This window comes from Thunnus thynnus, chromosome 15, assembly GCF_963924715.1.
Source record: "Thunnus thynnus chromosome 15, fThuThy2.1, whole genome shotgun sequence".
Taxonomy (NCBI): domain Eukaryota; kingdom Metazoa; phylum Chordata; class Actinopteri; order Scombriformes; family Scombridae; genus Thunnus; species Thunnus thynnus.
This window is the reverse complement of record NC_089531.1, coordinates 9,431,047-9,443,206: the sequence shown is the minus strand read 5'-3', so window position 1 is coordinate 9,443,206 and position 12,160 is coordinate 9,431,047. Positions and strand designations below refer to the sequence as shown.

General features: G+C 39.7%; 3 protein-coding genes across 3 annotated transcripts; all 3 read right to left on the bottom strand.

Moving 5' to 3' along the window:
* Positions 1-844: 844 nt before the first annotated feature.
* On the bottom strand, positions 845-3,458 carry LOC137198522 (XK-related protein 8-like). Its single transcript, XM_067612409.1, has 2 exons — positions 2,618-3,458; positions 845-1,696 (listed from the first exon to the last, which is right to left on the bottom strand). The coding sequence occupies exons 1-2, from the start codon at positions 3,078-3,080 to the stop codon at positions 939-941; spliced, it is 1,221 nt and encodes a 406-aa protein (XP_067468510.1). The 5' UTR covers positions 3,081-3,458; the 3' UTR covers positions 845-938.
* A 704-nt stretch (positions 3,459-4,162) lies between these two features.
* Positions 4,163-7,544, bottom strand: LOC137198523 (XK-related protein 8-like). The gene is made up of 2 exons (XM_067612410.1): positions 6,539-7,544; positions 4,163-5,899 (listed from the first exon to the last, which is right to left on the bottom strand). Exons 1-2 carry the CDS (start codon positions 7,071-7,073, stop codon positions 5,148-5,150), a joined length of 1,287 nt encoding a protein of 428 aa, XP_067468511.1. The 5' UTR covers positions 7,074-7,544; the 3' UTR covers positions 4,163-5,147.
* A 106-nt stretch (positions 7,545-7,650) lies between these two features.
* On the bottom strand, positions 7,651-12,146 carry LOC137198507 (XK-related protein 8-like). The gene is made up of 3 exons (XM_067612389.1): positions 11,638-12,146; positions 10,601-10,791; positions 7,651-10,521 (listed from the first exon to the last, which is right to left on the bottom strand). The coding sequence occupies exons 1-3, from the start codon at positions 11,931-11,933 to the stop codon at positions 9,770-9,772; spliced, it is 1,239 nt and encodes a 412-aa protein (XP_067468490.1). The 5' UTR covers positions 11,934-12,146; the 3' UTR covers positions 7,651-9,769.
* Between the last annotated feature and the right edge of the window lie 14 nt (positions 12,147-12,160).

The following is a 12,160-nucleotide window of genomic DNA, read 5'->3' as shown; positions in this document are numbered from 1 at the left end:
CTTGAGTACAAGAATGTTTGTTTTTATTTAATAGTGCAAAAAGTCTTTAAAAAATACAAAAATGCATTACATCATACACATAAACATCTACATCGACATAAAAAATATGTATTATAAATATAATCTTTATAACATTTCAAATAATGTCAGAAACTTGAACAATCAGACCAGAGAGGTTCACATTTTTTCAATTCTATTTTAATACAGAACTCTATTTTCTATATGTACATTGAAACAGTTATTGATCATCCTGCTGTAATTATTCCTCCTATCGATACAGACATTCAGGTTATTCCTTTAGAGCTTCAGTCAATAAATCTGAACCATTACCATCCTGTTACTTAATAAACACTACAAGTTTATGCTGAACAAACTTCATCACCATTTTTAATGTAAGTGAATTTAAAACTAATGTCAGTTTATCCCAAAGGAGGCGTCTTTGGTTGGAGTGTATAAAAATACAAACCAGTTTCATTTGGTTTTACAAAATAAGTGATATAAGACACAAAAAGTAAGATACAAAAAAACTTAAAAAGCTAAAAGACTAAAGAGAGTCTCAAAGAGATCTAGCAAAAAGCCCTCAGGAAAAAAAATCCCACAAAAAAAAAAAAGAGGAACCTCTGGAACTTTTGAACTTCTTCTTTTTTGCATTCAAGATTACAACTCTGGGATGTTTGCTAGGTGCAGAAAACCACAGCTTCTCCTTTGCCTCAGGTTATATGATGGTTGTCTAAGTTTGCTCGTGTTTGTTTAGTCATTCTCGACCTTTCAGATCTGGTTCAGTGCACGTCGCACGAGTTGTGTGAATCCTCCACAAATGGTGCAAGACATTAAATGTTTAATTTGTCACCAATTAAAGTTAAATGAAATAGTGAGAAGTAGGTTTGAATAGAGTTTGTCTCTGACCTCGGTGTCCAGTGGATGTCGAGTGATGCGGGTTAGGAAAAGTAGAAGTTTTCGGCCAACTTCCTCATTTTTTTATTGCAGCATTTAACGTTGGGCGCTGGTGAGCTGGGCATGCTGTGAACTGTAATAGACGTAGTTTGAAGAATGATGTCCACATCCACATCTGTAGAAATTGTATTACTCCTCATTAGCTCCTGTTCAGTAGGGCCCCCTTTTAACTCGTCTTTGGCAAGATTTGGATGGTAGAACTTATAATATACTTTTCTAAATAAGAGGCCAAGAATGTAAACTGAAACAACACAGGCAGCAGTGATTATAGCGTACAACTGTGGGATTTCAAAAGAAGGTGGTTCTGTGCTCATCTTCCAGCACCACAAGCTGCAGAGGAGGACAATATCAGCCAGTATGTACCCGTGGTAGAGCAGAGTCCTGTACCTCGTCCTCCCCTCGACCGCATTGAACCAGTCAAAGTACCAGATGAGGCCCACTGTGGCCCGGTAAAGCCACTCTCCGCAAGGGCTCTCCATGAAGTCGGTGTTGGATCTCCAGGCGAAGAAGAATAAAACCAGCCAGGAGCAAACAAAGTGGGTGAAGATGAAGCAGGGCAGAATGGAGGCGAACAGGGCGAGGGAGGTGAGGCGAGACGAGATGAGGAAGAGGTTCCAGAGGAAATAGACCGCCAAAGAAGACGGCGGCTGCTTTTTCTTGTCCTGCAGGAAGGAGCGTATGGAGCGGTGGTACATGGTCACACTGACGGTGATGGCTGAGGCTGACCCCAATGCCTTCAACACTGAGGAGGACAAGAGGTCACCATGAGAGAAGCTACAACGTCTCACAAAGAAAACTATAAATCAGACTAAAGCAAAGCTGCTGGTCAGGTGATTGATGGAGTAACCTTTTCATGCACATGTGCTGTTTGTTCAAAATCAAGATCAAATTATACTTTCACTTTAGTACATTTAGTACAGTGTTGGACTCAACAGCTTCTAGAAAAGACAAAAGATTATAATGGTGCTGTGAGGATATTGCATAACGTTTAACTCTGGTAATCCTCAAGATAGCTTTTTTTGAAGTCTAAACTCACCAAAAGTAAAAAATCACATCTGCTTGTTTAGTATCTGGCCATGCCATGCAGATAGTTTTTGGTTTTATTTGCCCAGACGACCAGATGAATGTGTTCACAGCATTTGAATATGACATTTTAAAAATGCAGCAGCATTGTATCTTTTTTTTTTCTTATGTGTCACAGATATTTTTGGATAATCTAACAAACACCCTGTCAACAGGTTCTATTTGAGCTACTTTTGTTTTTTTTAACCAAAAATAATCCTTATGATAATGTCATGTAATGTAAGGTCTAATGTAGTGGAGTAAAAAGTACAATATTTCCCTCTGAAAAGTGGAAAGTACAGCACCTGAGTGAATTTACTTAGGTTTATGACCATTCAAAGAAAGGATCATTAATTGTATTAAAATAATATATTCAAGAAGCCTCATTGGCCCTTTTAACTGATACCAGACTAGTCTTCAACAGAGCCACGTCTGTATTTTTACTTCTATACATTAATCTTACCTCTAATTTAGTTCTAGACAAAGCATTTTCCCTTAATTAATTCCTGAGCAGTACAGTCATTAATAACTAAATCTGTTATACATAGTGACACACAATGCCACCACAATGAAGCTTTGAGAAATGAGTAACATACTGCACCTGTTATAAGGTTCAGATGACCCCGCTGCAGGATGATGGTGAGCATGAGGACGAGTTGAGGGATGCTCTCTGAAAACGTCTCTATGAGCCGCAGAAAACCGAGGTCGTGGCTCAGGTACTCAGTGATATCCTCCTGGTCAGGGAAGGAAAAACAGCCTGTGGCAACACCCAAAGATTCATACCACCTGAAGAAGCTTCCCAGCTGGAACAGGTGTAGCAGCTTGAGCTTGCTCCAGCTCAGGCACCTCTCACAGTCCTCATAACTATACAACAGCCAGCTGTACATCTGAACAAGAACTGATGAGCCCACCAGAATCAGCAGCAGGATACCGAGACATATGTAGGCCTTTTCCTGGTAGAAAGACACAGCGGCGTATATGTCCAGCACTACGTCCAACAGCAAGAACAACAGACCCACACAAGTGAAGAGGAAGTCCACCCGGGAAAACTTAAACACACACATAGTGTCTCTCAAACTAGAGTACACAGATATTCTCTTGAACCTGCTCCAAGTGGGGCTAAATACTGCAGAACAGAGCTCAGTAAGTGTGTAACTCTTCCTACACGTTGTGGTGGAAACTACCTTCCCATGATCAAATGGATGTGCCAGTGAATGTGCAAAGATAACATTAATGTCAATAAGAGACAGTTCCCAGGGTTAGAAAGGAGGCTAATCTGTAGTGTAACATTTTGGTTCTCTGTGTAAGATGATAAAATGCTGCTAAGTCCGTTTTTATTGTGAGAAATGTGGAAGATGCTGTGACAATATTATTCCTAAGAGAAATCCTACTTGGATTATAACCAAAGTTTCAAGGTCACTGATGAACTCAGCAATAATGACAGAATAGTTTTGAATAAGATTAAAATGCGAGGTGGAGTCTAGAAAATAAGCTCCACAGTAGGAGATGTTGTGAAAGGTATATAATATCATGTTTTATGATGTTGCATGAGGTTCTTTATCCCGGGATCAAGGCCTTGGTTTGCTCTGTATTGCTCTTTATGCACAATAAACCTATTCACATTGAACTCTACCTGCTTCAAGTGTATTTTTTTTCAGTCTTTCTCTTATAAGTTTTGAGTTTAATGCTAAGTTGTGGGTGACCTGATGATTTATTGGCCCATCTGACCTTAAAGGCATATTGTCATCATATTAATACTATAACTCCCATTGGAAGCTGTCACTCTAACACAGTTTAGGACATTCTCATGTTAAAATAAATTTACTTTCCTGTAAAAAGAAAATGTAGCTGTAGATCATGCAGATAGGAGGCTGTTTGCAGTCTGAGACATTGAGTGTCAATGCAACAGAAAAACACAAATTAAAACAGATCTCGACACAGCCCTGTAAGGTTTTCCTGTGTACCTGAGACACTCAATACGATGTAAATACATTTTAAAAAGTTTCAGACTCACTTGAGTACAAGAATGTTTGTATTTATTTATTAGAGCAAAAAGTCTTTTGAAAAATACAAAAATACATTAAATAATACACATAAACATCTATATAATAGATACAATATGTATTATAAATATAATCTTTATAACATTTCAAATAATTCCAGAAACTTGAGAACAATCAGACCAGAGAGAGGTTCACATTTTTTCTATATGCACATTGAAACATCTATTGATCATCTTGCTGTAATCAATTCTCCTATTGATAGAGGCATTCAGGTTATTCCTTTAGAGACGGAGGATAAAATCATCAGTCCTCGTGTGCAAAAAAAAAATTGTTCTGAATCTCATATGAGGCTCATGTGATCAAATCAAGTAGTTTTGGTCCAAAGTTACGTTGGTTTTAGTGTCAAATTATCTCTTTTTGTTTCCCTGAACAGTGTGAGATGCAGAGAAATAACAAAAAGAGAGAAATTCATACTAATAAGACTAAATTTTCCCACTTTGACTCAGACTGCTGAAGCCTCATATTAGTTTTGTTTAGGGACTTTGTGAAAGTTATTAGAGCGGGAAAAGGGATCAACAAAGGGGTAAAGTTATGTTTTTTCTTTTCGCTGCTATTTGTCCAACAGCATTAGAAGGAGATCTCTTCTCTCTTTCTTCAGCCATTATAACTAGAGCTGTAAGGGAACGATTAAATTAATCCACAACTATTTTGATAATCGATTAATCGTTTTGAGGAACAATTACAGCGACCAATAATTCTTTCAGTGTACATAAAGGCATGTCAGTATTATTTTAAGGCAGACTTGACAGAATGTGAATCCATCCTTTAACATGGGAATCAGATAATAATGACACATGATAAATAATAATGATAAATAATGATTGGCAGTTTTATGTGCTTTGGTAGACGGCAGCAGCAGTTGATACGGTTCAGAGAGGGTTCACAAGGACAAGAACAGCATTCTCGATTTGAACTGAAGTTGTCTCCCACGAGATTGTGGTTAATCAGGGATCAAGTCATAGCCCACGATCCCACACAGCCCGTGATCTTCGTTGTCCACTTGACTGACATTTGCATGACTTAGTCTCTGTCTAACCTCGGTGTCCGGCGGATGTCAAGTGATGCAGATCAGGAGGCGTAGAAGTTCTCGGCCAACTTCCTCATTCTTTTATTGTAGTGTTTAACATCAGGTGCTGGTGAGCTGGGCATGCTGCGAACTGTAACATCCACGTCTGCGTCTCCCATCGGTATTATAGCCTGAGGATTGATGTCCCCATCCACCATATCTCCAGTAGGGCCCCCTTTTAACTCGTGTTTGGCAAGGTTTGGATGATAGAACTTATAATATACTATTTTAAATAAGAGACCAAGAATGTAAACTGAAACAACACAGGCAGCAGTGATTATAGCGTACAACTGTGGGATTTCAAAAGAAGGTGGTTCTGTGCTCATCTTCCAGCACCACAAGCTGCAGAGGAGGACAATATCAGCCAGTATGTACCCGTGGTAGAGCAGAGTCCTGTACCTCGTCCTCCCCTCGACTGCGTTGAACCAGTCAAAGTACCAGATGAGGCCCACTGTGGCCCGGTAAAGCCACTCTCCACAAGGTTTGTCCATGAATTCAGTCTTGGATCTCCAAGCGAAGAAGAATAAAACCAGCCAGGAGCAAACAAAATGGATGAAGATGAAGCAGGGCAGAATGGAGGCGAACAGGGCGAGGGCGGTGAGGCGAGACGAGATGAGGAAGAGGTTCCAGAGGAAATAGACCACCGACGAGGACGGTGGCTGCTTTTTCTTGTCTGGCAGGAAGGAGCGCAGGGAGCGGTGGTACATGGTCACACTGACGGTGATGAGTAAGGCCGACCAGACTGCCTTCAACACTGAGGAGGACAAGAGGTCACCATGAGAGAAGCTACAACATCTCACAAAGAAAACTATAAAAAACTTTAGTACATTTAGTACAGTGTTGGACTCAACAGCTTCTAGATAAGCGCACTTTTTAAAAAAAAAAAAAAATGTGTCGCAGATGTTTTTGGATAATCTAACAAACATCCTGTCAACAGGTTTTATTTGAGCTACTTAACCAAAAATAATCCTTATGATAATGTAATGTAATGTAAGGTCTAATGTAGTGGAGTAAAAAGTACAATATTTCCCTCTGAAAAGTGGAAAATAGTATAAAATTGAAATACTCAAATAGAGTACAACCTTTAAGTACAGCACTTGAGTAAAAGTACTCAAGTTTATGACCATTCAAAGAAAGGATCATTAATTGTATTAAAATAATATATTCAAGAAGCCTCATTGGCCCTTTTAACTGATATCAGAGTGGTCTTCAACAGAGCCACATCTGTATTTTTACTTCTGCACATTAATCTTACCTCTAATTTAGTTCTAGACGAAGCATTTTCCCTTAATTAATTCCTGAGCACTACAGTCACTTACGACTAAATCTGTTATACATAGTTACACACAATGCCACCACAATGAAGCTTTGAGAAATGAGTAACATACTGCACCTGTTATAGGGTTCAGATGACCCCGCTGCAGGATGATGGTGAGCATGAGGACGAGTTGAGGGATGCTCTCTGAGAACGTCTCTATGAGCCGCAGCAAGCTGAGGTCGTGGCTCAGGTACTCAGTGATATCCTCCCGGTCAGGGAAGGAAAAACAGCCTATTTTAACACACAAAGATTCATACCACCTGAAGAAGATCCCCAGCTGGAACGCATGTAGCAGCTTGAGCTTGCTCCGGCTCAGGCACCTCTCACAGTCCTCATAACTATAAAACAGCCAGCTGAAGATCTGCACAAGAACTGATGAGCCCACCAGAATCAGCAGCAGGATACCGAGACATATGTAGGCCTTTTCCTGGTAGAAAGACACAGCGGTGTATATATCCAGCACTATGTCCAACAGCGAGAAGAACTGACCCACACAAGTGAAGAGGCAGTTCACTAGGAAATACTTGAGCACAACCATAGTATCTGTCAAACTAGAGCGCACAGAAATGCCCTTGAACTGCCTGCTCTGAGTGCTGCTACTGCAGCACATTTGAGAGATAACTGAAAGTAAGAGCTATGGTTCAGTATTTAAAGACTGTGCATCCCCTCCTACAGGGTTACACGTCACAGGCATATCGTCATCATATTAATGCTACAATAACTTCCATTCAAAGATGTCACTCTTACACAGATTAGGACATTCTCATGTTGAAATAAAAGTTCCTTTCCTGTAAAAAGAGAAGTTAGCTGTAAATCATGCGGATAGGAGGGTGTTTGCAGTCTGAATCAACAAATGTCAGTACAACAGAAAAACTACAAACCCTGTCAAATGGATCTAAAATAGCTGTTCAGCACAGAAACAGGACATAGAAAATATATTCAGTATATAAAAAGGAAGCTTTAAGATAAAGGGTTCCAGTAGTAGCAGCTGTGACATTACCGTAAAACATGACACACAAATTTAGATACTTAGATTCTTGTCATGTAAAAGTCAAACAAATTTTGCTGAATTAACTTTAAATTATGGATTAAAAACTACTGAGAATAAACAGGATTGTCAAACCTTTTAGGTTTACTAAACCCAACATTTAAAATTGAACAGATAATGTTTTAATGTGCTGTGTCTGTTTGTTTTTCTATTTTGTTAAAATGTATTTCACCTCATCGTCAAGGACTTGTGAGGCTACATAGGGACGTGTAGAGAAGCCTGAATGTGATCCTGTAAATTGAACACTATCATAATAATCAATGCTAATTTAAATACATAATAATCACTATTTTCCCCACCACCACCACCGCAGCTGTTTGGGACCTCGACACAGCCCTGTAAGGTTTTCCTGTGTACCTGAGACACTTAATACAATGTAAATACATTTTAAAAAGTTTAAGACTCACTTGAGTACACGAATGTTTGTTTTTATTTTATTAGTGCAAAAGGTCTTTAAAAAAATACAAACATACATTATATAATGCACATAAACATCTACATCAACATAGAATATGTATAAATATAATCTTCATAACATTTCAAATAATGCCAGAAGCTTGAGAACAATCAGACCAGAGAGAGCTTCACATTTTTCCAATTCTATTTTAATGCAGAACTCACTTTTCCATATGTACATTGAAACAGTTATTGTTCATCCTGCTGTAATTATTCCTCCGATCGATACAGACATTCAGGTTATTCCTTTAGAGACGGAGGATAAAATCATCAGTCCTCTTGTGCAAAAAAAAATTGTTCTGAATCTCATATGAGGCTCATGTGGACAAATCAAGTAGTTTTGGTCCAAAGTTACGTTTGTTTTAGTGTGAAATTCTCTCTTCCTGTTTCCGTGAACAGTGTGAGATGCAGAGAAATAACAAAAAGAGAGAAATTCATCCTTAAAAAACTTAAACTGCCCACTTTGACTCAGACTGCTGAAGCCTCATATTAGCTTTATTTAGGAACTGTGTGAAAATTATTATTAGGATGAGAAAAGGGATCAACAACAGGTTACAGTTATGTGTTTTTTCTTTTTCCTGAAGGGAGGCTAGTATTAACTTTTTGGAAGAACATATGAAGGTCATTCACTTTTTATTTCAGCCTTCCCTAATGCCCGGTGCATTTAGTCAGCATCAATAACTTCTCATTCAGTAGTTCTTGGTTCAAAAATTGAGTCTCTGAAGTCTTAGTGTTAAACTTGGTGCACTATTCTATGTGCAACATATTTGCTAGTGTGACATTTTGTGGATATTATGGACATTATTATCGTACCACCAACATGTAAAGTTAATGCTGTAATATTATTTTGAGATATTAGTGTGGAAGGTTTTATTTTTCTAAGTCTAGGGGAGGGTCCATTGAAAATGTGAATAAAGCTGGGGAGCTTTTTTTAAAAAAGTGAATCACAAGGTTCAGCCATCCTCTCCGCCCGTACAGTCCCTTAAACACAGAGAGAGGACCGAGGACTTTGTCCAACAGCGTTAGGAGGCGATCTCTTCTCTCTTTCTTTAGCTTTTATAACTAGAGCTGTAAGGAACAATTAGTCCCTTAATTGATTAGTTGCCAACTATTAAATTAATCCCCAACTATTTTGATAATCGATTAATCGTTTTAAGTCATTTTTTAAGAAAAAAAGTCAAAATTATCTGATTCGAGCTCATTAAATGTGAATAGTTTCTGGTTTGTTTAGTCCTCTATGATAGTTAACTGAATATCTTTGATCGGGACAAAAGAAAACATTTGAGGATGTCATCTTGGGCTTTTTTCACCATTTTCTGTCATTATATGGATCAAGCAATTAATCGATTAATTGAGACAATGATTGACGGATTAATCGATAATGAAAACATTTGTTAGTTGCAGCACTGTTATGGACCAAAGGAACAATTACAGCGACCAATAACTCTTTCAGTGTACATAAAGGCATGTCAGTATTATTTTAAGGCAGACTTGACAGAATGTGAATTTATCCTTTAACAAGGAAATCAGTTAATAGTGATAAATAATAATAATAAATGTTAAATAACAATAACGCTTTATGTGCTTTGGTAGACAGCAGCACCAGTTCATACAGTGCAGAGAGGGTTTACAAGAATCCAGCATTCTCGATTTGAACTGATGTCGACATTGTGGTTAATCAGGGATCAAGTCATAGCCCACGATCCCACACAGCCCGTGATCTTCGTTGTCCGCTTGACTGACGTTTGCATGACTTAGTCTCTGTCTAACCTCGGTGTCCGGTGGATGTCAAGTGATGCAGATCAGGAGGCGTAGAAGTTCTCGGCCAACTTCCTCATTCTTTTACTGTAGTGTTTAACATCAGGTGCTGGTGAGCTGGGCATGCTGCGAACTGTAACATCCACGTCTGCGTCTCCCATCAGTATTATAGCCTGAGGAATGATGTCCCCATCCACCATATCTCCAGTAGGGCCCCCTTTTAACTCGTCTTTGGCAAGGTTTGGATGATAGAACTTATAATATGCTATTTTAAATAAGAGACCAATAATGTAAACGGAAACAACACAGGCAGCAGTGATTATAGCGTTCAACTGTGGGATTTCAAAAGAAGGTGGTTCTGTGCTCATCTTCCAGCACCACAAGCTGCAGAGGAGGACAATATCAGCCAGTATGTACCCGTGGTAGAGCAGAGTCCTGTATATTGTCCTCCCCTTGACCACGTTGAACCAGTCAAAGTACCAGATGAGGCCCACTGTGGCCCGGTAAAGCCACTCTCCACAAGGTTTGTCCATGAAGTCGGTCTTGGATCTCCAGGCGAAGAAGGATAAAACCAGCCAGGAGCAAACAAAGTGGGTGAAGATGAAGCAGGGCAGAATGGAGGCGAACAGGGCGAGAGCGGTGAGGCGAGACGAGATGAGGAAGAGGTTCCAGAGGAAATAGACCACCGATGAGGACGGCGGCTGCTTTTCCTTGTCTGGCAGGAAGGAGCGCATGCAGCGGTGGTACATGGTCACACTGACGGCGACGGCTGAGGCTGACCCCAACGCCTTCAACACTGAGGAGGACAAGAGGTCACCATGAGAGAAGCTACAACATCTTACAAAGAAAACTATAAAATGACGAACATACTGCACCTGTTATAGGGTCCAGATCACCCCGCTGCAGGATGATGGTGAGCATGAGGACGAGTTGAGGGGTGCTCTCTGAGAACGTCTCTATAAGCCGCAGGAAGCTAAGGTCGTGGTTCAGGAACACTGCGGTACTCTCGGGGTCTGACAACGTTGTGAAGAAGCTGCGTACAGAAACCTCCACAACACCTAAATGCCTGAGAGGAAAAGGTATGCGGGATACAGGCTCATTAAAATAGCTGAGAACACACACGTAAAATCTGTAATGACCATAGTAAACATATCCAGTTATGCTAATTGCATCATCGTGTAAAATATATTACAGTTTAATCTTTGGATTGTACACTTTACGTCATGTGTGAGGTAATAATGCATGAAAAGGAGCAACTTTGGTTTCAACAGAGACACTTTCACTTTTAGCAACACTGTCATTCATAATCTAATCAAATGATCTACTGTACACAAGGAAGCTGTGACATAACTCGGTTTAACCATTCCTGAATCACTGTGGTCACAAAAATGGTGTCTATATAAAAAAAAAAAAGACACCAAAGTACCATCAAAAGACCACAGCTGCAACAAAACATTCTGCATCTCATGTTAAGAGGAAATTAAACAGATTATGTAATATGAGAACATGACTGAAAGCATGAATGTAATAGTTTTTCCTCAATGACTCAATCCAGCAGTCGCCTCCTGAGGATGACGGTGCAAAGCATGTGTACTAAAATAAAAAAGTGACTCAAAGTGCAACTGTGCAGTGTGATTTCCAGCGCAACACAATTATTCCATTCAGTTCCCATGTAGGATATTTTGTATTTAGCGTAAACAGGAAACATTTTCACGAATTGGCGAAGGAAAATGAGGGTGGATCTTTAGTGTGAAGCCACATGAGAAAAGAGAAACTACCGGCTTTTCCCAAACAAAAACTAATCTAATTTTCACAGCTCATTTCCTCTCATTCACACACAGCTTTGTACACATACTACAGAGTACACAGGAAGGAAAAACAGTTTGTGGCAACAAACAAATATTCATACAACCTTAAGTAGATTCCCAGCTGCAATACATGTAGCAGCTTGAGCTTGCCCCGACTCAGGTACCTCTCAACTTTTGTCTCCCTCTTAAAGTCCTCATAACTATAAAACAGCCAGCTGAAGATCTGAACAAGAACTGACGAGCCCACCAGAAACAGCAGCAGGATACCGAGACACACGTAGGCCTTTTCCTGGTAGAAAGACACAACAGTGCATATGTCCAGCACTACGTCCAACAGCAAGAACAACCAACCCACACAAGTGAAGAGGAAGTCCACTTTGGAAAACTTAAACACACCCATAGTGTGTGCATAGAAATCCTGCTCTGAGTGCCGTTAAATACAGCAGAACAGAGCTGTTTACACGACACTCCGTGACCGCAGGGGCTTTGAAAGATAACCGAAAGTAAGAGCCAAGGTTCAGTTTAAATATTATGTAACCCCTCCTACAGGGTCACACCTTAAAGGCATATTAACTCCCATTGAAAGCTGTCACTCTTACACAGCTCAGGACATTCCCATGATAAAAT